Below are 24,818 nucleotides of genomic sequence, written 5' to 3' on the forward strand. Positions count from 1 at the left end.
TAAATGTTTAGAATTAAAGGGTAGTGGTGAACTCAGGACACAAAACGTCCTACAGCAATAGTAAGCACCCACAGTACACCATGCCTGCGTGTGTAAGCTCATCAGCAAGCAGAGAATGAAAAAGGGCTGGAGACCCAATGGCACAGGCGGCAAAGTTGCTGCCCTGGAGAATTACACTCCTGGCATTCCAGGCTGGTACCCAAACAGTTTCCCATAAGAAATAAGAGATGGTCAGGGACATTTGGAATCAAGCCAGCTCCTCAGGTGCATAAGGGTTGTGTGAACATGGGAGTGGGTATCTAACCTCTAGTTTTAATGTTTCTATCTGGGGAAATGTGTTCTAACTATCCAAGTACTGCACAATAAATTTATCTTACGTTCTGTGTTTACATTCTAGTGTAGATACTAATGAATGATTTTGCAGATAAAAATCAGGCAGCCATCAGATGAAACAGTGGGGGCCCAAGATGCTCAACCCATAAATAAGCAAGAATTCATATTTTTTATATGAGATTATAAATCTCCAGCCAAATCCCCCTCAATGTCTCTTTTCTGTTATTAGTTACTATGAATAAAGTATAATTGCACTTAAATGCAGCTGGTTTGTGAGCTCCTGCAGGTGAAATTACAAGTTAAAACATAGTCCTCATGGGGGAGGAAAGGACCGAAAGTACCCTTAGCCTTCAGGCAACCATTGCTTAGAACATAATTAGAGAATGCAAGTATATGGGAAAGAGGTGCTAGGATATAATTAGTTATACCACAACATTTCATTAACAACATTTAATAACATTTAAAGATCATAGGGCACATACAAAATAATATGCCTTCTTCCTTTCCATTTCGTATTCTCATACTGGCTGCACTATATAGAAAATGAGGTGTGGAGAGAAGGGGATCTAATATATTGGCTCCATCTAGTCCCTGCTCTGTCATGTAACAGGTACCCATCCATTCAAGGAGATAAAAATTACCTGAAGCTTCTCTGTCAATACATATGCCATGTTGGGCCCGTGTTCTGAATGTTGAGACTCCAGCAGTTAACACAACAGGCCTAGAGCCTGACCTCCATAGAGGACGCGTTGTAGAACCCAAGGTTGCTCAGCATTTTGCTGCCAGCCCCAACAGTGTGAGGCACAGCTCTTCTCTGCCTTTGTGCTGTAAGCATTCTCATACCTGAGGGGATATTCCCTGAAGGCGAGAGGAATGGGATGCAACAACAGTGACTAGTGACCATCGCCTCTCAGGGAAATGCCATTTAGTAATTTATTATTTTATTGTATAACTCTCTGAACTTTTATCTTAGAATACGATTTCATTCCTTATTCAAAAACACTGACCTTTTAAAGATCTCACATCTGGGCAAGAGAACTTTAATGAAGGCAAAGGAAGGAGCCATCCTAACCTTCCTTACTACTGGAAATGTCATACTCAGACAGCACACAGCATGCAGGGCACCGTCCCGCTCTAACAAAAATCGAAAGGGAAAGGAGAATGGCTGGGTATAAAAATACATACTAGAATATGTGACAAGAAACACCACCCCACAAATGGTTATTTTCCATGTTAATCCCCAGCATGGTGAGTGGAGTCCAAAGGTTATTCCAGAGCACCTTCTTTTCACTCCCATCTCTGGAAAATCAACTGTGTTTGGAAATCATGGTGCATCCCATGGCTAAATAAGCTCCCTACCCCAGGAAGGGGGGCTGGGCCCTCTACTTCTTCCTGACATTCACAACCCAGCTTGGATGAGAAAAGGAGAAGGGAGTAGAACAAAACGACTTCAAAGTTGTGAATTTGCACCCTTATGTGTCAGCAAAGATTAAGCCTGAAGTGGCAGGCTTTGACGCGGGGTTTGGGGGATTTAGGTTTTGATGTAGGGTTAGGAGGAATTCGGAGGCTGACTGGAGAATGACTAAGGATACAGAACTGCTCCCTTTATATCAGAGTTGCACATACCACACACACACACACACACACACAACACACACACACAGACACACACGGAGGAGGACAAAACATGGTGGGCATGGGGACCAAATAAGCTAAATTTCCAGACCCTTCTAGGCTAATTATTCAACTCTGTGTGTGCATGTATTCTCTCTGAGGAAGGGGACTTAGAAGTAAGTTTAAAATGGCTTCCAGGGGCCAGGCACAGTGGCTCACACCTGTAATCCCAGCACTTTAGGAGGCCGAGGCAGGCGGATCACTTGAGTCCAGGAGTCTGAGACCAGCTTGGGCAACATGGCAAAACCCCATCACTACTAAAAAATACAAAAATTAGCCAGGTGCACAGTTCGAGACCAGCCTAGGCAACATGGCAAAACCCTGTCACTACTAAAAATACAATAATTAGCCAGGTGCAGTGGTGCACACCAGTAGTCCCAGCTACTTGGGAGGCTGAGGCAGGAGGATCACTTGGGCCTGGGAGGCGGAGATTGCAATGAGCTGAGATTGTGCTATTACACTCTAGCCTGGGCAACAGAACGAGACTCTGTCTCTAAAAATAATAATAATAAAAGTAAAAAATAAAATGGCTTCTAGGTACCATAGCTGTTCCAAGACAAGTGTAGGTCGATGGCCACCTATGTCAGTTTTCTTCATGGGTTAACAGCACCAAGAGTTTTGTTTGTCTTAAATGGGAAATCATGGTTGTTTCCATCAATGCTGTCAACCTGAGGTGCCTGGTCTTTCCGTTTCCTGAAATTCAACATGTCCAAATGCCTAAAATGGAACTCATCCCTATTTTCAGGCCTCACGGCTTCCTCTAATCTCGACTTCAGGACAAGTCACTGCTATTCACCTGCCTTCTCCCTCCCATCCCTCTATGCCCAGCTGTCAGCTGAACGGCCTCTGAATCAGCCACTTCTCTTCCTTTCATTCCAACCTACAGGTCCTTGTAGTCAGTTGAAGGGTGGCTCCCAAAAATATATGCCACGTCCTAATCCCTAGGGCCTGAGAATCGGACCTTATTTGGAAAAAAGACCTTTGCAGATGTGATTAAGTGAAGGATCTGGAGATGTGGTACTCTGTATTATCCCGGTGGGCCCTACATCCAATGGCAGGGGTCCTTATTTATAAGAGACAAAAGGAGAGAAGAGAAGGCCACATGGAAAGAAGCCAAGACCAGAGCGATGCAGCTACAAGCCAAGGAAAAACGCAGCCCTGCTGATATCCTGACTTCCAACTTCTTATCTCCAGAGCTGAGATAAAGTAATCTCCTGTTGTTTTAGGCCCCCCAGTTTGTGGGAAACTCATGCAGTCCTTCTATCGTTCATCTGGACAATGGCAACAGCCTTCTACCAGTCTCCAGTGTCGAAGTGCCAGCAGTCCACATAATCAGAAGCACCCTTCTAGACATCGTGTGCTCGCCAGGCTGTATGACGGCTATGAGATAAAATGTGAATTCCTTAGCCTGGCACAGGGCTCGCCGCCATCTGCCCTTGGCAGGCCTTTCTACCTGTGCTCCGCCTCTCACCGAGTCCTCTTGGCCTGAAATACCCTCAGTCCTTCCTCCTCCACCTCAGTGACTCCCCAACCCTACCCGTGGCTCATTTGGGATGTGTGTGCTCTGCTGTGAGGTACATCCGACTGGCCAACTTCCTTTTCCTGGTTCCCAAGAAAATCGAGTTGTCTCTAGCAGATGAATGATGATAATGTAGAAGAAGAGATCATGTCCACCTCCCCCTATACAAGTTATAGCACCCCTGCCTGCAGTCCCTTGAAGAACAGGGATGCTGTTGTATTCATCTGACTCAGTTGTCTCAGTATCTGGCAATTGGTGGACCTGCTGTGAAAAGTCAGTCGGGTTCATGAATTGAAGGAACACCCTGAACATCTCAACCTCTCCTCCAGAGCCCTCATAGATCCACCTTAGGCTTTTCTTAAATTCCTTTTGAACTTAAAGCTCTCTCCTCAAATTCTCCACAGCAGAAAGTGCCACCTGCCTTCAGCCACCTGAATGGAGCCACCTAAATGCTGGGAATGTTAAGCCATTTATTTTAACCACCTCTACTGCTTGGCTACCTGCATTGCTCCATGACTTCAAGTGGGCAACTTTACAGGCTTTTATCAGGCTGCTGTCAGAGGAGCAAAGTCACCACAACTGGTTTAACAAGATGAGGGCTGAGATAAGGCTAGAGCTTCCAGAAAGGAACAAGTCATGGAGCCACACCCCGGAATAACTCACATATTTGCATTAAGAATGCAGAAGCAATGCCCAGGAGAGGGCAGCACTGACAACACACACAAAGTCTAAGGTCATTTTGATCCACAAGAACAATGCTTCTCTTAGAAAGTACTTAAGGGCCAGTTTATGACCAAATTCCTTTGACAAAGGAATCTAGGAAAATACACTAGGAGGAAAACATCCAAAAACATCCTGGTGAAGGCTATGCTCTCACCAAAGCCACCTCATCCAAATACACCTGGGCCCCAGAACTCTGCGATTTCACCCACGAGCAACAAAACCCCACAGCCACCACTGATCTCACTGCAGGTAACCAACGGAACTGCACGTGGTAAAGGTTCTCAGTAAATATTGCTATTAGATCAGAAAAAAGCCTGAGAGCCTGAAGCAGGAAATGGCAGCTGGAATGACACAGAAGTGGCTTCGAAATATTTATAAATCAGCAGGTGCTTGGAAGGTGTGGGTGGGGATGGCAAGGAATTAAAGACTGGAAGATAACTCCCAGCATCTGCTGTGGGGCTTTTGGGGTTTGCTGCCTGGTGTGGAATGCAGGAAAAGAGCAGATCTGGCGGAGAACTAGAGGCCCCTTTTAAAATACCAAGCGGGTAGGAAGAGCCTGTGGTCACTGGCAAACATAGATGGGAACTCAAAAGAGTAGAGGCCTGGCCAGGGAGGTCAAGGGGTCATCAGAGCAGAAGCATGTGCCCAAGCCATGAGCTCAGAAGAGGTCTCCACAAGAGGAGAGGGCCCACAACAAAGCCATAGGGACGCCAAACAGGCACCAGGAGGAAGAGAAAGCTATGGGGAAGCCAGAAGAGGAACCATCCATGAAGCCAAAGAGAAAGATTTCCAAGGAGGGTGCAGAAGCAGCAAAGGAAGCCGGGAGTTCTGGCAATTTAAGAAAAGGGTGCCCTCTGCACCTAGCAGCATGGACGTCACTGCTACCTCTGTCAGAACAATTTCTCTGAGTAGTAAGGCCAAAAAGCCAGCTCATAGTGAGGGAAGGAAAATGGGGGAGTGAGTTCAGCAAACGCAGCCCACTTTGGCAAGATGCTTGGCTGAGAAGGGAGGCAGAAAGACAGACAAGCCAGTTTCAAAACACATCCTTAAATCGGGACACTCACTAGTCCCAGGCAGCAGAAGCAATAAACACAGCAACAGGTACACGGCATTTATTATTCTGTATTATAGATATGATCCTATAAAGACGTTAATTTCTTCAGGCTACTTCACAGAAGGCCCGTCCCCTCCCTATGAGAGGATATGAACTTACTTGTTCTCAGCATAAACCCTAATGGTATAAGGGGATGCATAACATGTGCAGATGGTTACATCTCTGTTGCAAAATCATGTTAAACAGTGCAGTAGGGACCGTGGGTCAGATATGAACCGAACATGTTCTTTAATCTGATTATATTTTGGTAAGCATCCAATATCGTGGAAGATGTCACACATTGCCTGCGATATGCTGCAAACCATATTCGGGGACACAGAGGATGGGTCATTTTACCAAATCAGTACAAGTAAGTTGTCCATGAGATGGGCCAGGCTTCAGTACCAACACAGCTAATGTTGCACCTAAGCTAAAGTGCTTTTGGGCTATCAGTAGAGCCTCTCAATCATCAGTGAGATAAAATTAAATCACTAGATGTCAGCTGGTGAGAATTTTAGTATCTACAATTGTACCTGTACCTGTGAGGGCTGGCAAAAGTATGAACAAATGGTACCAAGACTGCTGGTAACTCTAAGTGATGAAGCGCCCAGGTGTAGAAGTTAGAAGTGCTTGATTTTCACTGGGATTTTCCAACTATTAATAGCTCCCCGGGTTGTCCTGCCTCAGTTTCACTGTAGACAGGACAAGTTGCCTCAATTCTAAATCTCATATCTGATTATGATTTCACTTTAAAGAGCTTGTCATGTAAGCATACCATATCAAAAGCTGATGAGTAGTCAGCAAAATGCCCGTACTAAACACAGAGTAGCAAATGGCAAAAAGTAAGCTAGACCTTTATGTCGACAGGTATTGTAATGGCAAAAAACTGTCATTACTTTAGCACCAACCTAAATAGGAGTCACACAAAAAGAAAAAGCAGATATAAGGATCTACTTAACCAAAGGAAATGCTTTATGTTAAGATAAACGAGGCAAATAAGAGATGCAGAAAGAAAATAAGAATGCACTAAAGCACTGTATTGAAATCAGCAAAATGTTTAGTATTTAATGAAATCCATGATATTTGAGGCCAGAACAGAAATGTGTAACACTTTGCTGAACAAAATGTTTCTACGATAACCAAATAATTTTCCTTTTAAAAAGCAAGAGTTAAAAGGTTTCCAAGCTACTGAAATTGAGGTAAATAAGGGAAAGAGAAGTCTGTGTATGAACAGGTAACCTCCAGGGCTCTAATGGCAGGGATACAACTGGGTCCAAGAGAACATACATGAGATGTGGGCAGCACTTCGGGAAGTCATTTCATCTCATCACTCAGTTCAAGCTCCGACCTCCAGTTTCCTAAGACCTTGGTAGCCTCAGAGTAAAAAGGGATGACACAGACCCAGTAGGCAGAAGTCAGCTGAGAGGTGCAGTGAGAGCCCAGTCACAGGAGCCCCTCGGAATCAGCTATAAGGCTGCTTAAGAGCATTTTCTGTCATGTCCCATCAGCATATGACATGACACACAGGTACCAGTGGCTACTCTTTGAAGAATTTTAGAAAGCTTTTATTCCTTTTATAAGCATGATGCCCTGACAACATATCGGCTTCCAATTAAGACATCATCAAAAGACAATTTTCTTGACATCTGTCTATAAATCCTGTAGACATTTGTCTACAAATCTGCACTGTGAGAGAGAGACGAGGAACTGAGAAATGAACACTGGGAAATGGGACTCTTCCTTCAGAATGTTTTCTGCTATAATACACATTGCAAGGAATGCATTGCCACCGTAATGTTCAAGAGAGCTGAAGGTTCTGAAACTGTTTCTTTCATATCTCTAACATGAATTTTCTTAAGATGCATGCTTTACATTCTTGTCTCTTAAACAGAATTAACTGACTACTACTTAATACTACTTTTGGGGTTGTTTTTAGGGGTTCATACTTAAGACTTAATCTTGCCTTTCCTATTTTAACTTTTCAAGTATACAGAAGAGTCTATAGTAGCATAGGAAACATCTACATACCCTATACCTGCATGCAACACACCTGAAAATATACAGATGCCCTAACTCTTCATTCCTCTAGCTCTCTGCACATTTCTCCTAAGAATGACACTCTCCTACGCAGCCATAATACCACCGCCAAACCCAGGCAAATCAGCAATATTTCACAGCACCCTCTAAATACTCAGCACACATCACAGCTCTCCAATTGTCACAAAAATGTCTTTCATAGATTTTTTCCCCCAATCTAAGGTCCACTGAATTTGACTATGTCCCTTTAGCCTCAGTGGAAAAGCCAGCCCCTATTTTTCCCCCGTGATAGTCAACATTTCCAAGGACCCACCTGGTGGAACACCCTACATTCGGATTTGTCTTGCTGTTTCCACATGATGTCCCCTCCCGTGTTCCTCCAACCCTCTGGAAACTCCTAGAAGTCCAGATGGATTCAGGTTAACCATTTCTGAGGTCGCTTCAGAAAGCACACGGGACGTGACATGCTGCTTTCTGGCTGGCAAAGCTACATCAGTTGGGCCCCTCGGTGAATCATGGGCCCCAGAGCTGCCCACTCTGAAGGCCCCTGTTTGCCTCTGTTATCAGTCAGTGACTTGTGGCATGGCACTGCAGGCACCTTCTATGGTCTTGGTTTCCACTGGCAATGCTTGTTGGAACCACTTACAGTGGGGATCCCAAAATGGTGACCTGGCTAATTCTCCCATTCTGTCCATATGTATCAACTGGCATTATTCTGTAAAAGAGCTCACCCCCAGCCACCCTTTTTCTGTCTTTTGAGAATCATAACACAAAAACTTAAAAAATATATATATAGAGAGAGTATTATACTCTCTTACGGTCATTATTCTTTTGATTACAAATGGTTCATATGGTGCCAGTGGGAACCCCCCCACTGCATCCTGGCATGAGAAGGTGCTCTGTGCTCATGTTGTATTTTACTGGCCCTGGTCCCTAGAATCAGCCACATCTCCTCAGGGTCTGTGTTCCTTTCATTGGGCATGATGTTTCCAAATGAAGGATTTAATCTTTTTTAAGCCCTCATGAGTATCACCGTATCACTTTGTGTGAAGTAGATTTACAAACTGTGCAGAACACAGGACCCCATTGACAAATATGCCTCAGTCTGAAACATTAAGTTCACTTTCAAAATCAGACAAAGCATAGGCAACTGCATTTTTGCTTTTAATAACTCTGTGCTGAGGTCAGGAGTTCGAGACCTGCCTGACCAACATGGTGAAACCTCGTCTCTAATAAAAATACAAAAAGTTAGCTGGGCGTGGTGGAGGGCACCTGTAATCCCAGCTACTAGTGAGGCTGGGGCAGGAGAATCGCTTGAACCTGAGAGGCAGAGATTGCAGTAAGCCAAGATCACGCCATTGCACTCCAGCCTGGGTGACAAGGGCGAGACTCCATCTCAAAAAAAACAAAAACAAAAACAAAAACAAAAAACAACTCTGTGCTTTCTCAGGCATCTTGTGCCAAAGCCGTGGGTGTCCTTCAATCTCATGAGCAAGCACCAAAGAGACTGTGGCATGTGCTCCGACGCAGGGAGAAAACAGCTGCATGGCTGTTCTTTTTTTTTTTTTGAGACGGAGTCTTGCTCTGTCGCCCAGACTGGAGTGCAGTGGCGCCATCTCGGCTCACTGCAAGCTCCGCCCCCGGGTTTACGCCATTCTCCTGCCTCAGCCTCCCGAGTAGCTGGGACTACAGGTGCCCACCACCACGCCCGGCTAATTTTCTTGTATTTTTAGTAGAGATGGGGTTTCACCGTGTTAGCCAGGATGGTCTTGATCTCCTGACCTCGTGATCCGCCCGCCTCGGCCTCCCAAAGTGCTGGGATTACAGGCTTGAGCCACCGCGCCCAGCAGCTGCTCTTTCTTTCCTGTATTCCACTGCGTGGAACAGAGGAACCCATGCACGTGAAACCTATTTACGTTCCTGTGAGTACCTGCTCTTCGAAAGACGCACAGCATGGCACACCTCTGTTCCCGGCCGCCTCCTCTTCCTGTCTAAGGGTTCCAGCCATCCACACACACAGGCATTATAGCCAGTACTTCTAACTTGTCTCTCAGGCTCTGAACTTTTCACTAAAAAGTTCCATGCACCACCATGGGAGAGGAGTCAGTTCACCAGCTTTCTGAGGACAACTCTCCTCTGCAGGCCTGGGGCTAGTGTGAAGGTACTGAACTATATAGATCGGATACAAACATCTCCCCAAAAAGGTGAGGAAGGGGTGCAGCATTATTCTTGACAGAGGCAGCTGACCTGTGTCCAACTGAAGCACTAGGCATAATTTCTATTAGAGGAAATACAGGGCACAGAGGAACAAGTAAGGTGGTATCACGTGGAAACAATCAGACAAATCCAGAATGTAGGCTGGTGTCTCGATAACCATCCCAGACTCTTCCAAAAGTAATGGGGGGTCCAAAATTAATGGGGGGGAACCCAGGATGTGTGCTTGCAGGATGGGGTGAGATTTTCACCTTAAAATAGGCTAAAGGGATATTATGAATGGGCACTCAGTTTGAGAAATACTAAATACTAGTCTTAGCCTGACAGAGATTAATGCAGTATTTCTCTCTCTCTCTTTTTTAAAAAATTTTTTAAAGATAGAATCTAGCTCTATTGCCCAGGCTGGAGTGCAGTGGCATGATCTCAGCTCACTACAACCTCCGCCTCCCAGGCTCAAGTGATTCTCATGTCTCAGCCTCCTGAGTAGCTGGCATTACAGGCAAGGTCACCATGCCAGACTAATTTTTGTATTTTTAGTAGAGATGGGGTTTCGCCATGTTGACCGGGGTGGTCTTGAACTCTTGGTCTCAAGTGATCCGCCTGCCTCGGCCTCCCAAAGTGCTGGGATGACAGGCATGAAACACTGTCCCCAGCCCTAGTCTCGTATTTCTCAATGAAACATTAGAGATTTCTAATCTCTACCTGCCAGACATTGCTCAAAGGAGATGTGAAGAGACACTACATAGGTGCTCCAGCTATGCAAACCCAAGGGGAAAAACAAAGTCTTCTTGTGCTCTTACACAGGAGAAATGCATGTGTTAGGATTATTATGTTTTCAGATCTTCTAACCTCCACACTTCAATGTAATCATTAGTAAGATATTTTTCCTTTTTTAATACAGTCTTTGCTTGATAAAAACAACAACAACAACAGGCCAGGCACGGTGGCTTATGCCTGTAATTCCAGCACTTTGGGAGGCTGAGGCAGGCGGATCACGAGGTCAGGGGATCGAGACCATCTTGGCTAACACAGTGAAACCCTGACTCTACTAAAAATACAAAAAATTAGCCGGGTATGGTGGTGGGCGCCTGTAGTCCCAGCTACTCGGGAGGCTAAGGCAGGAGAATGGCATGAACCTGGGAGGCGGAGCTTGCAGTGAGCTGAGATCGCACCACTGCACTCGAGCCTGGGCAACAGAGCAAGACTCCGTGTCAAACAACAACAACAACAAACAACAAAAAAAGCTCTCTTCTATGCTTTAGTAAAGATGCCTATGGCTGGGCCATTTCTCCTGGTCTGGAATATCCATTTTTCTTCTTGGCTCCTATCTATCCTTGATGGTATGCTACCCCAAATGTGATTTCAGTTCAAAATCCTGCTCTGTCACTATCATATTCTTATTGTGTATATCATCAGCAATTATTCACAGATTTTACCAATCATGTTTTAGATTCCAGCAGGACTCTAAGATCCTTAAAGGAAGAGACTAAGTTTGAGCCTTTGTAACACCCAGCAGAGTATTTTCTAAATAGATTAAGGATGAGTGAATGCATTCGTCTAGAGCTGTGCTGTCCACTCTATATTTTGTGTCTCTATGTTGCGTTTTGGCAACTAGTCATTGGGGGCTACTTAAAGTAAATAACACGAGAAATTCAGGTCCTCAGTTGCATGAGTCACATCTCATGAGCCCAGTTTCCAGCTGTGGCTCCCATCGGACGCAGTATAGTTACAGAACATTTCCCTCCCGGCAGAAAGGTTTGCTGGATCCACAGTGCTGGGCTAGAGAGCAGACAGGTGTACAGTGCTCAATGACCATGTGCTTCTCTTCCACGTGCATGGCGGCTCACACAAGTGGGAGAGAGGGTGGGTGCTTATTTTGTCTTTTGTCTGAAGGTTGCAGATAAGCTTCGATGTGCCAACTATGACCATTTGCTCTCACTTTACAGACACATGGGACAGTCTATTGGGAGTCAAACAGCAAACTCTGGTTTGCTGCTTGCTCTGTCCTTGAACAGCTATGTCATCTGCAGTGTTTTTTAAATAAGGCACCATCGATCACAAAAGGGCACATCATTCGGCCCAGCTCCCAGAGCTCAGAGAGAAGAGTCAAGGGCCCCGCCAAGTGCCACAAGCAATGCCATGAAACTGCCTGCCAGGCATGGCTGTGAAGAGGTGACCATTCTCCTCTCATACACGGGCACCTTGCCACGTGGCCAGCTGCACCAGGGTCCTTAACTGCTACTCACTGTTGGCATCACAGCAAAGGACACGAGGGAGACAGGGGATAAAGGAGGATCAGGGAAGGTGGTGATCTATCTGCCAGACATTGCTGAAAAGGGATATGAAGAGGAGCCACATGGATGGCCCAGTTACGAAAACCCACAGGGAAAAGTCTTCCTTTTTGTGCTCTTACACAGTAGAAATGCATGTGTTAGGATTACTATGTTTTCAAAAAAATGCTCTTTAAGCACCAACAAGGCAATTTTAAACTGCAAATATCTGCATCACAAAATGAAGGTTACCCTTCCACCATTTTAACACTATTAAAGGAAGCTCTTAATATATGAAATGCTGCATTTATTAATCACTGAAATTCCTTTATAGCCGATGATATGGGCATTATTTTCAAATGTAATGTATTCCAGGATAACACTATTGTGCTTTCTACCTATAGTCTATCAATCACTTTTCAAACATCTCATCAGAAGGTCTGACCAGTCGCCTGAGCATCTATATAAGGAGTGCTTTCAGGGGACATTTCTTAGGAGGTATCATTTACCTTGCTCCTTTACATTGCTTTAAGTCTCCATCTACTAATGAAAAATGACAGCAAATAGTATATAAATTATAGCAGTTTTTAAAAAAAGAAATAGAATCAGAGTAAAGAGTGAATAATCACAAAGATAAAAAGGACCAAATAATCTCTAACATACAGCTTTTCAAGGAGAAAAATAGATTCTAGCTCAAAAAACAAAGTAAAACAAAATGATGCACTGCTGTCCCATATTATATAGGCATATTTTATTGTGCTTCACAGATTGTAGTTTTTACAAATTCAAGGTTTTTGGCAACTCTGTGTCGAGAAAGTCTACCAGCACCATTTTGCTAACAGCATGTCTCATGTGACGTGTGTGTGTCTCGTTTTGGTAATTCTTGAAATATGTCAAATCGTTTCATTATTACATCGGTTACGTCAATCCGTGATGAGTGATCTTTGATGCTACCATTGTCATTGTTTTAGGGCACCACGAACCGCACCCATATAAGTCAGAGAACTTAATGGATAAATGTTGTGTGTGTTCTGATTGCTCCACAGACCCCCATCTCTTCCTCTCCTCCAGGCCTCCCTAGTCCCTGAATCACAATAATATTGAAATCAGGACAATTAATAACCCTTCAATGGCCTCCAAGAGTTCAAGTGAAAAGAAGAGTCACCACTCTCCACTTAAATCAAAAGCTAGAAATGTTAAGCTTAGTGAGGAAGACACGTCAGAAGCTGACAGGCTGAAAGCTAGGCCTCTTGCACCCAATTAGCCAAGTTGTGAATGCAAAGGAAAAGTTCTTGAAGGAAATTAAACATGCTACCCCAGTGAACACATGAATGGTAAGAGAGTGAAACAGCCTTATTGCTGACATAGAGGAATTTAATGATCAAGACCAAACCAGCACAACATTCCCTTAAGCCTCTTCACTTCTATGAGGGCTGAGGCATGTGAGAAAGCTGCAGAAAAGTCTGAATCTAGCAGAAGTTCATGAGGTTTAAGGAAAGAAGCCATCTTCATAACATAAAAGTACGGGGTGAAGCAGCAAGTGCTGATGGAAAGGCCGCAGCAAGTTATCCAGGAGAGCTAGCTAAGATCAATGATGAAAGTGGCTACACTAAACAGATTTTCAATGTAGCCTTCTACTGGAAGAAAATGCCACCCATGACTTTCATAGTTAGAGAGGAGAAGTCAGTGCTAGGCTTGAAAGCTTCAAAGGACAGGCAGACATTTGTGTTAGTGGCTAATGCAGATGGTGACTTTAAGTTGAAGCCAATGCTTATTTACAATTCTGAAAATCCTAGTGCCCTTAAGAATGATGCTGAATCTTCTCTTCCTGGGCTTTGTAAATGGAACAGCAAAGCTTGGATGACAGCACATCTGTTTACAGCATGGTTCACCGAATATTTTAAGCCCACTATTAAGAATTACTGCTCAAAAACAAAGATTTCTTTCAAAATATTTCTGTCCACTGACAATGTACCTGGTCACCAAAGTGCTCCGATGGAGATGTACAAGGAGATTCGTGTTATTTTCAGGCCTGCTAACATGACGTCTATTCTGCAGCCATGGATTGAGAGAGTAACTTCAATTTTCAAGTCTTATTACTTAAGATATGCATTTCTTTTTTTTTTTTTTTTTTTTTGAGACGGAGAGTCTCGCTCTGTCGCCCAGGCTGGAGTGCAGTGGCCGGATCTCAGCTCACTGCAAGATCCGCCTCCCGGGTTTACGCCATTCTCCTGCCTCAGCCTCCCGAGTAGCTGGGACTACAGGCACCCGCCACCGCGCCCGGCTAGTTTTTTTGTATTTTTTAGTAGAGACGGGGTTTCACCATGTAAGCCAGGATGGTCTCGATCTCCCGACCTCGTGATCCGCCCGTCTCGGCCTCCCAAAGTGCTGGGATTACAGGCGTGAGCCACCGCGCCCGGCAAGATATGCATTTCTTAAGGTTATAGATGCCATAGTGATTCCTCTGATGCATCTAGGCAAAGTAAATGGAAAACCTTCTGGAAAGGATTTAGCATTACAGATGCCATTAACAACATTCAAGATCCATGGGAAAAGATGAGAATATCAACGTTAACAGGAGTTTGTAAGGAGTTGATTCCAATTCTCATGGATGACTTTGAGGGGTTCAAGACTTCAGCAGAGGAAGTAACTGCAGGTATGATAGAAATACCAAGAGAACTAAAATGAGAAGTGAAGCCTGAAGATTTGACTGAGTTGCTGCAATCTCAGGATGAAACCTGAACTGATGAGACACTGCTTCTTAGGGATGAGAAAAGAAAGTAGTTTCTGGAGATAAAAATCTATTCCTGGTGAAGATGTTGTTGAACATTGTTGAAGTGACAACAAAGGATTCACTATATTAACATAAACTTAGTTGATAAAGCAGCAGCAGCAGAGTTTGAGAAGACTCCCTGTTTTTTTTTTTTTTTTTTTTGAGACAGCGTCTTACTCTGTCGTCCAAGATGGAGTGCAGTGGTGCAATCTTGGCTCACTGCAACCTCAGCCTCCTGGGTTCAAATGATTCTCGGGCCTCAGCCTCCTGAGTAGCTGGGACTACAACTGCGCACCATCATGCCTGGGTAATTTTGGTGTGTGTATTTTTGGTAGAGATGGGGTTTTGCCATGTTGGCCAGACTGGTCTCCAACTCCTGATCTCAAGTGATCTGCCTGCCTCTGCCTCCCAAAGTGCTGGGATTACAGGCGTGAACCACCGTGCCTCACCGAAAGAGAACTTTTTTGTAAAAGAAAGAATCAACTGATGTGGCAAACGTCATTGCTGTTTTATTTTTTAAAATTGCCACAGCCACCTCAACCTTCAGCAACCACTACTCTGGTCAACAGTCAATGTCAAGACAACACCTTCTACCAGCAAAAGAATTACAACTAACTGAAGGATGACATGATCCCTAGCACTTTTTTTATTAAATAATAAAATGTATTTAAGGTATGTACATTTTTGTTTTGTTTTGTTTTTTGTTTGAGATGGAGTCTCGCTCTGTCGCCCAGGCTGGAGTGCAGTGGCCGGATCTCAGCTCACTGCAAGCTCCGCCTCCCAGGTTCACACCATTCTCCTGCCTCAGCCTCCCGAGTAGCTGGGACTACAGGCGCCTGCCACCTCGCCTGGCTAGTTTTTTGTATTTTTTTAGTAGAGATGGGGTTTCGCCATGTTAGCCAGGATGGTCTTGATCTCCTGACCTCGTGATCCACCCATCTCGGCCTCCCAAAGTGCTGGGATTACAGGCTTGAGCCACCGCGCCCGGCCTGCTATGTACATTTTTTAGACATAATGCTATTGTACACTTAATAGAATACAGTATAGTAGAAACCTAACCTTATGTGTACTGGGAAACCAAAAACTTCATGTGACTAATTTTATTGCGATGTTTGCTTTACTGTGGTGGTCTGGAACTGAACCCACAATAGTGCTCACATATGCCTGTATCCAGTTTACTTAAAGATTCTAAATAAAACCATACTGCTTTTATTTGAAAGAGAGAGCTAGAAAAAAGAAAAGGATATTTTACACCTGTATGCCTAGAATCTGCTGAATATTTGTGTTGCCAGCTGGACAAAACTCTTATTTATCTGCAGAATTTTGCATTTTAAGTTTTACCCCCTTCTCAATTATTCTAGAAACAGGAACAGCTGCAGTGGACAACCAACCACTTACCACAAGAACGTAAAGTTGGCATGGGTCAGGTCTATTAGAAAACAGAACCAAAGGGAGCTAAGTCTATAATTTGTTGCTGTTTCTCCGACATACAATATAGCATCTTACTCCAAATCTCTTTGTTCCCTTAATAGGAACACACGTGCCTTATGCTTTCTATATTCCAGAAGACTTTTCAGTTTTCAGAAACAACAGATTATTCATTGATTACACTGTAGTGAAAGGCCAATCATAGCCCCTGAGATAAGGGCTCACCTCTGTCCCAAGCCCTCACACTGGCCTCCACCCTCAGCCATCTCCTTTGCAAATGTGGAAGAGAACCTACATTTCACCTAGCAAGGTTAAAACCAAAGGGTGCACTGTCAGCCCCCAGGGGAGACAGGGCAAAGAAAGAATGTGAACCTACCACCAGAGTTGCTTTGACATCCAGAACAAGACCCATTACAAATGATGGAAGGAGGGGAGGTTGTGATTACTATCTCATTCCAACTAGGATCTCTGCACATTCTGGGGTTGAACAATAACCACCTATGGAAGCATGTGGAATGATCCTTCACTTTGCTCCACCCTCCTCAGAAATGTGCCCAAACTCTTAGAAACCCCACTTGGAATGAATGACTTGATAACATCAAGTAGTAAGAACCGACTGAGGCTGAAAAGCTCGTCAGCTGCACTTTTAAACCTCATCAGACGTATTTCATGGGGTCAAATGACAACATACGTAGATTCTTCTGACAGTATGTCTAGGGCATGCGGTAATATTACGTAAGAAAAATCTATTTTTGTCATCAGCTATATGGATGTTCCGGTGTCTAAAGAAACAGCCTACATGAAGTTAACAAAGAATGATAGCGCGAAACACACTCATGCTATGTCTGTGGAATTTTGGCCGCACAGTGGACATGACTGTCAACTGTCTCAGGCAGCCCACAATCCCATCGGTACTGGGCTTGGTGATCCCCACAGAGACCCTACCTCCGTGCCCTCTTAGTGTCTCCTGGGCCCCAGACAGTGAGGCAGGCACTTACAGTCTCAAGTGCTATTATTTGGCAAGGAGGAAGCTATGGGAGTGCAAGAAGGCACAAAAGAGGTCTTCATTTTACTATATAAAGGTGAAGTAGAAGTCACTCATTAAAATCCTGCAATCTGGATTTATAAAGATATGGTATATTATGGTCAACACTGCAAATGTTCTTATTACCCTTCGCAGATCTACCTTATTATTTTACAATATTTAAGAATTTGGAAATAAGCTTATTTTCCTTTGATTTTAAAAGGATTTTAAATAATTCTGTGTTAGACTCCAAGAAAACCACATTTTACACATACCACATTTTACATACACCAAAACTCCTAATTCTGAATATTCTTAATACCCATCTTCTGCCTGGCTCTCCCAGCATAGCCATTATCAACAGACATCTTGAGTGTCTCCACAAAGACCTAGACCCATACTGCCCAAGCCAGTAGCCACCCACCAAGTGAGGCTACAGAGCGCTTGAAATGAGGCTAGTCCACACTGAGATGTGTTGTATGTATAAAATACACACAGATTTTGAGGACCTAGTATCAAAATTAATGTCAAAAACTTCAATGATTTTCTTATATTGACTTTGTATTAAATAATATTTTTGATACATTAGGTTACATCATTCAAATCAATGTCATCTGTATCTTTTTACTTATTAAAAGTTGCTCCCCAAAATTTCTACCTGGCTCAATTCTGTGAGACAGAACTACTCTGGACAACAAACTATCTTCTCTTTTAAAGAAATTGGGACCATCTTTTGTGTTCCTAATTTCGGTTATTTACAAAAGGAATCATCTTCCCTGTCCAGCTGCTGAGATACTGTTTAATAATTGTCATCATCTCCTTTCAAAATCACCCCAGTTTTTAATTAATCCCAGTCCCCTATTCTCTTTCTCTGAATGGCATTTGAGAGCAAAAATTATTAATATTACCTAAATCATAACTGACTGTACCTTGGTCATGAGAAACAGAATCCAAAGTTTTGTTTTTTTTTTAAAAAAGGACAACTAACAGCATCGTACATGTCAAAAGCATGCGAAAGTGTCCCGGCTTTCTTCCTGGTCAACATTTCCTCTAAAATCTCCATTTACTTCCTCATTCTCCTCTGATTAAATAAGCTTCTCCTCTAATGTTAACAATCCTCCATGAAACTATTCGTTTTCAATTTTACTTCCCCAAGTATGCAAGTATTGGGGCTACATCGACAAACAGAACTTCCTAGGAAAATGCATTCAAAATTCCCGAAAAACAGACCTACTGTAAAACAACTCATTATAAATTGATAATATATTGTTATGCAAACAACAGATACACTGAAGTGAGGTGCTAAAGAATGAGAGCAGGCATAATCTGGTAGATTAAAGTGGTACATTCTGGAAAGCTGTGTTTTGTATTTATACATTTGATGAAAGAATGGGATAAGCAAAGGTATATTTCCAAGAAAGTTTTGCAAGGCCTTACCACCTCAAAGAAGAGGTAGGGCAGGAAAGGAGGAAATGGGCAGAAAATGAGGGAGGGGAATAAAAAGAAGTAGGGCTTATTTTTCCAAATAGCACTAATTCTTGGTTATCTGACTAGATCAGAGGATTGGGTAACAATGTGAGGCCAATGCTTGTAATGCCATTTAAGTCACATTCATCACTTCAGGGCATGATTATGTGCGAATCTAGAATCAGAATTAGGCATCAAGCTCATTTAGAAGTTTAATAAATTTAATTTTAATGAGACATCTTGTTTGGCATTAAAATTCATGAGACTCCCAGAACAGGTTCTCTGGACCTTTATTAGAGGGTAAGAAATTTATTTGACAATTTAGCTTCTTGACCACCGGAGTAGGAAAATTCATGTCTACAAACTATACCTATGTATCCCAGAAGCTTTCTGACATTGAGTCATTTCAAATTTAGTAGCTGCATACACCGTTGGCTCCAATTAGTGACCTCCATGGGGATTTTTTTCCTTTGGAATGTATCAGTTTATACCTCTGTGTTCATAAAATGAAAAGAATGGTTTCTGTGTGCCTTTTTAAAAGAAAACACTGCTAGTGAATCACCCAGCAATATGATGAGCAGAAACAAGGTCACATTCACAATTTAAGATGAGCTCAACATCATTATATTTAGAACGGGATCAATCCAGAATCGGTTCTCAGCTTGGCTTCTTATTAGCTGTGTGACCTTGGGCAAGTAGCTTTACCTCTCTGAGCTTCAGGGTTTTTTTTTTTTTTTTTAAATTACTGAAACGCAAATACTTCCTCCTAACTTGCAGGGTTTTGAAATGAAGGAATGATATACGTAAACAAGCAGGTCAGCTGTCCATACAGAGTATGCAGACATGTTTATAGATATATGAAGTCTCCTGGTGATTATGTGTCATAGAGTTGTGTTGAGGCTTTGGGTACAGCTCAGCATAGTTCTGTCTTGAGTTAAAAACAGGGTTTTATTCTTTGAATTCTACTTGAATTCCTCTTGGCTGGTGAAGCTCACATGTGCTATGACTGACTACCTTAGTACACTGCCAAGTGTTTCTTAATGCCTCGGATTGATAGAGCGGCGGTTCTCAAACGTTCACGCACTTGTTAAAATGCAGATTCTGATTGGGCAGGGGTAGGGTGGGGCCCCAGCTTCTACATTTACAAGTGGCCCCCAGGTGATGTCCCTGGTGCTGGTCACCCTAGGCAGTCAGGCCACTTGACAGACCTTCTGTGCCTCTACGCTGCTGACGGCGCGGGATTAATTCCTTATGGTTGCATAGGGCACTACTCCTGTGCACTGCGGGAAGTTTAGCAGTATCGCTGGTCTGGACCCCACTAGATGCCAGTGACCCCATCACTCCACGCCAGCTGTGACAGCCAAAATGTCTCCTGACATCGCCACTGCCAGATGCCCTCAGGGCGGCAAAACCGCCAGGTGGAGAACCGCTACCATGTAGGATGCTACCATCAAGGTGCGCCCACAGCAGCAACCTTGGAGCAGGCAGGCAAGTATCCTCCAGGCTAGCTTGCAGACCGGGAAACTGAGGCTGGGCACCGCTCAAGGTCGCACGCCTGGGTAACCTAAAAGACAGCGCGGAGGTCCCGCCGCGCCGCACTCTGCGGAGAGGACGCGGAGCCGCGCGCCCGCCCGGTGGTCCCCAGGGAGCGCGCCCACGTGCTCCAGCCCCTCCGGCGGCCCGCCGACCGGAAGCGGGTGCTGGTGCCGCGTAGACGCCGCGGCCACGCGCGCCCGCCAGCCCGGACATGGGCCCGCCGGCGCTCCCGGACGCCGCCCGACTTCGGGGCCGGCGGGGGGCAGAGCGCGCGGGAGCCCGAGCGTCCCTGCTCGAACACCGCCCCGCCGCGGCCCCCCGGTCGTGACGTACCCCGCGCCGACCGTTCCCACGCCCACCCAAGACCGCCCTCACGGGAGGCGGCGGCCGCACACTACCCACCCAGAAGAAGTCCGTCCATGTCAAAGATGAGGTGGGTGACGGGCTGCGGCGGGGGCGCCGCCATGGTGCCGCCTTCTGGGTTTGGGTGGGGGCGAGGAGGAAGTGCGCGCGCACCCGCCCGCCCCGCGCACGCGCACGCGCACTCAGGGCCTCCTCGCGCCCCCCGGGGCCGCTCTGCGCACGCGCTTCCCGCGGCCCCTCGCCTGGCTCCGAGTCCGAGCGTCCTGGGCTGCCGAATGCCGCTCCGCGCACGCGCACCTCGGGCTTTCGCCACCGCAGCAGCTGCAGACCAGGGATGCGTCGCGGGCCGGCGTGATACGTTTACCCGTATCAACTCCTCCTCACTTCACACCCGGAATCGGTCCAAGCTACGCAGTCAGCGGCCGCGCAGAGCCGAGGGGGCAAATTCACTGCTTGACTTTGTATCAGGGGTGTGAATGAGGAAGGAGGGACAGTACAAGGGACTGTCGAGTGGGGAGAGGGGGTTGAAGATTCTCAGGGTGGCATCACTGCTAGCCATCAGGTTGCAGACAAACGGCCTTGGTCACGAGGTCCGTGGGTGGGTTCGCCCGAGCCGCCAGCCCCTGGACCGTGGGTAGGTTTTTCTCAGTTTCGCTTGCCCGCCTCCCTGCGGTCCTGGACCTCGACGTGAACCGGGAGCCGCGCATGCGCAGTGTGCGGAGAGGATGCACCACCTCTGTGCCTGCATCTCTGAGCGTCCCAGGCTGGTGCATTGTCCCAGAGCAAAGCCAAGCTGCGCAAGGAGGATGCTGAAATAATACTAATAGTCAACATGCCTTGCTGGTTATTCCTTCTTAGGTATCATCTGTCTTTTGGGCTGCTCTGAGTTTTCTTCCTTTTTTAACTTTTCAAATGCCACCTAAACAGCTTTCTTTTTTTTTCCCCTCTTGCCATCGTCAGAAAAATACTTTTTTGTCCCTGTTTGTATTTTGTGTTCGTTTATGTGGTATATTCACGTTTAAGGACAAGGATTGGACCTTTTGAGAAGCGGAAATAAGAGTTTTAAGACTTTAAAAACGTGAGGGTGTGTCGGGCGCAGTGGCTCACACCTGTAATCCCAGTACTTAGGGAAGCAGAGGTGGGAGTTGCGGGAATACTTTGAGCCCAGGAGTTTAAGAACTGTCTGGGCAATATAGCGAGACCCTGTTCTCCACAAAAGGGGAAAAAGACCAAAACAAAACAAAAAACAGGTGTAAACATAAGGATGTATTTCTAGTTTAGTGCCTACATGGTGGATGGGGGCACGCCTGGATTCAGCAAGAATTATCATCTATGATAGACAAAATGCATCTGTGTCTGTTTCCTCCTGGGTAAAATGGAGGTGATAAAGGAGGTGAAGCAGGCCAAGCCCTTAGTACTAGTGCATAATATATAGTCAATAAAATTATGTGTTCTTACAGCTGGTGCTATAAGATAGCTTCCCCCGTTTAATGAAATCGTGATTTCCCTTTGAGGACACGGAATTCAGAGAAGGCAATTATGAGCCAATTAGGAAGGGACTTGTGACTCAAATACAGTCATTCATGGTTTCTGTATTAGTTTGCTACAGCTTCCATAATAATGTACCACAGACTAAGTAACCTAAACAACAGATGTATATTGTGTCACAGATCTGGAGGCCAGAAGTCCTAGATGAAGATGTCAGCAGTCTTAATTCCTTCTGAGGGCTGTGAGGAAAGGACCTGTTCCAGGCCTTTCTCCTCAGCTTGAACCTGCTTTCCTTTCCCTCTATCCTGTCCTGTTGTCTTCCCTCTGTGTGTGTCTCCATGTCCAAATTTTCTGCTTTTTTAAGAACATCTTTCTTATTGGACTAAGGACCACCCTAATGACTACATTTTAATTTGATTACCTCTGACAAGATCCTGTTTCCAAATAAGTTCACATTCTGAGGTAGTGGGGATGAGGACTCCAACATATATTTTTGGGGAACACAATTCCATAATAGATGCATTCCACACACATTGCTGTGGTACCTACAGTAAGTATGACAGTATTTTCCACCTGGAGTCTTTAGAATTCTCCCTCCCAGTTTCTTTCCAATCTCTGGAAACAAATGGATGCACACATGTCAGAGTTACTGTTATTTTTTTGGTATCGTAACCACCTCACATTTCTGTTTACTCATTAAATTAAAAAAGGGTATTTTTCTTTTCTTTTCTTTTCTTTTCTTTTTTTTTTTTTTTAGTGAGACAGAGTCTCACTCTGTCGCCCAGGCTGGAGCACAGTGTGCAGTCTCTGCTCACTGCAGCCTCAGCATCCCGGCTTCAAGCGATTCTCCTGCCTCAGCCTCCCGAGTAGCTGGGATTACAGGCACCAGCCACCACACTCAGCTAATTTTTGTATTTTTTAGTAGAGATGGGGTTTTACCATGTTGGCCAGGCTGGTCTTGAACTCCTGACCTAGTGATCCACCCACCTCGGCTTCTCAGAGTGCTGGGATTACAGGCATGAACCACCAGGCCCAGCCAAAAAAGAGTATTTTTCAAAGGAAAAGAGGCCCCAGTCCCATTTTGACGAAATGACAAAGCCTCACAGTGATTGTGGAAGAGACAGATTGGGAAACCTTAGGTACTTCAGCTCTCCACAGATGTGAAAACATGCTTCACATTATTTTTTTATAAGTCTTATTTTCCATACTTTTCAGTAACATCACTTCTATGCATAAGATGGAAGACTCCTCTTTGCTTAAAAAAAAAAAAAAACTGTGTGAATGCTTCTCTGTTACAAGCTAGTTTGGAAAAGAATGAAATTTTGTTCTAGCAATGTGGTTTGTACACATATAACAAGTTAGTTTTTAGCTTTTCATAATTCTCCAACAGCCAAAGATGGACAGCTTCTATGCTGACAGGAATGCATTTCCTTCCATGAATTACAGTTTACTTTTGTACAATTGTGTTTTCCCCATGGGACAATAACTTACTTTTCCTGACAATTTTAAGATACAGTAGAAATGATCCAGTAAACTATGGTACGATGGCATCAAAAGCATATTAACAGTGGAACAGATAAACAGACGATCTTCTTTCACACAACATACAAACTTAACCATGCCATTTATCGTATGTGTATATATATGCCATCCTGTATGAAGTCTTAGCTTATTTCAACTTCCTTAGTTTGTTGTCCTGGTTCCTGTGTCTCTGTGCTTTTGTTATCTGTTGTATTTGGTTTCCAGTCTGCTATATCTGTTTTCTGTGAGCCCCCTTTGCCCCATTATTCTCTTCACTTTTCTGGGGTACAAATCTTGCCCAGTGTAGATGGAGGGTAACAGGTTGGACTAGGGACCATCTTTCTCAGTGGCTGTACACAGTCCACTTTTCTTGATGATGCTGAGAGACCAGAAAGCTCTGACTTCATCTGATGGGGCCTCAATTTGAGCTCCTTGCTGCAGACTTACCTGCCTTCTTCCCCTATATAGCTGGCTTAGCAATGTTGACTTAGGAAGTCTCTTGCTTCAGAGGCACTGAATATTCTCACCCGTTCCCGCTGCTGGTTTCCTCCCAGCCCAGTGAGCTCTGGAAGGGAGCCTGATATAAATGGCTGAATTCGCCACTCCTGGTTTTGTACTCTCGGACATATCTGGTACTTTTGTGTGGGGAGGGTGATTGTTTTTGAACCTCTTCACCATCAGAGTACAGACTGGCTCTGAGCGAAAGGTCCGGTTCGCTTCTCTGCAGTGGTGGATAACAGATGTGATCTGAACTGCTAGTGCCAGCATCCGCTGGGAGCTCACTAGAAATACAGAATCCCAGCTGCCACCCCCAGACTGACCGACTCAGCATCTGCCTTCCAACCAGGACATCCAGTGGTCTAGACCATTGACCCCTTCCTGGGGTATACCAGCTACTTCATTGTGGGGAGGGGGCTTAGGATTATTATTATTGTTGTTATTTTATTTATTTGTTTATTTTTTGAGACGGAGTCTCGCTCTGTCGCCCAGGCTGGAGTGCAGTGGCGTGATCTCGGCTCACTGCAAGCTCTGCCTCTTGGGTTCACGCCATTTTCCTGCCTCAGCTTCCCGAGTAGCTGGGACTACAGGCACCCGCCACCACGCCCCCGGCTAATTTTTTTGTATTTTTTAGTAGAGGCGGGATTTCACCGTGTTAGCCAGGATGGTCTCGATCTCCTGACGTTGTGATCCACCTGCCTAAGCCTCCCAAAGTGCTGGGATTACAGGCATTAGCCACCGCGCCCGGCCAGGATTATCATTTTAATGTAAAGAAGTAGCAAATGTGTTAAGTTTACCCACATTTATTTTTATTTTATTTTATTTTTTGAGACAGGATCTCACTGTGTCACTCAGGC

The 24,818-nt window shown here is 44.8% G+C and overlaps 2 protein-coding genes across 2 annotated transcripts in view; one reads left to right on the plus strand and one right to left on the minus strand.

Moving 5' to 3' along the window:
* Window positions 1–20,825, minus strand: part of PUDP (pseudouridine 5'-phosphatase) — a 113,912-nt gene extending 93,087 nt beyond the window's left edge. Inside the window, 1 exon segment of the mRNA XM_033201714.1 lies at window positions 20,494–20,825. Within this exon segment, the coding sequence (XP_033057605.1) occupies window positions 20,494–20,557 (64 nt within the window). The 5' untranslated portion in view covers window positions 20,558–20,825.
* STS (steroid sulfatase) overlaps window positions 19,518–24,818 on the plus strand; it is a 207,726-nt gene continuing 202,425 nt past the window's right edge. Inside the window, 1 exon segment of the mRNA XM_033201712.1 lies at window positions 19,518–20,524. The gene's annotated coding sequence lies outside the window, so the exon portion shown is untranslated.

This window comes from Trachypithecus francoisi, unplaced genomic scaffold (genome assembly GCF_009764315.1).
Source record: "Trachypithecus francoisi isolate TF-2019V2 unplaced genomic scaffold, Tfra_2.0 Lachesis_group6, whole genome shotgun sequence".
In the NCBI taxonomy this organism is placed as follows: Eukaryota; Metazoa; Chordata; class Mammalia; order Primates; family Cercopithecidae; genus Trachypithecus; species Trachypithecus francoisi.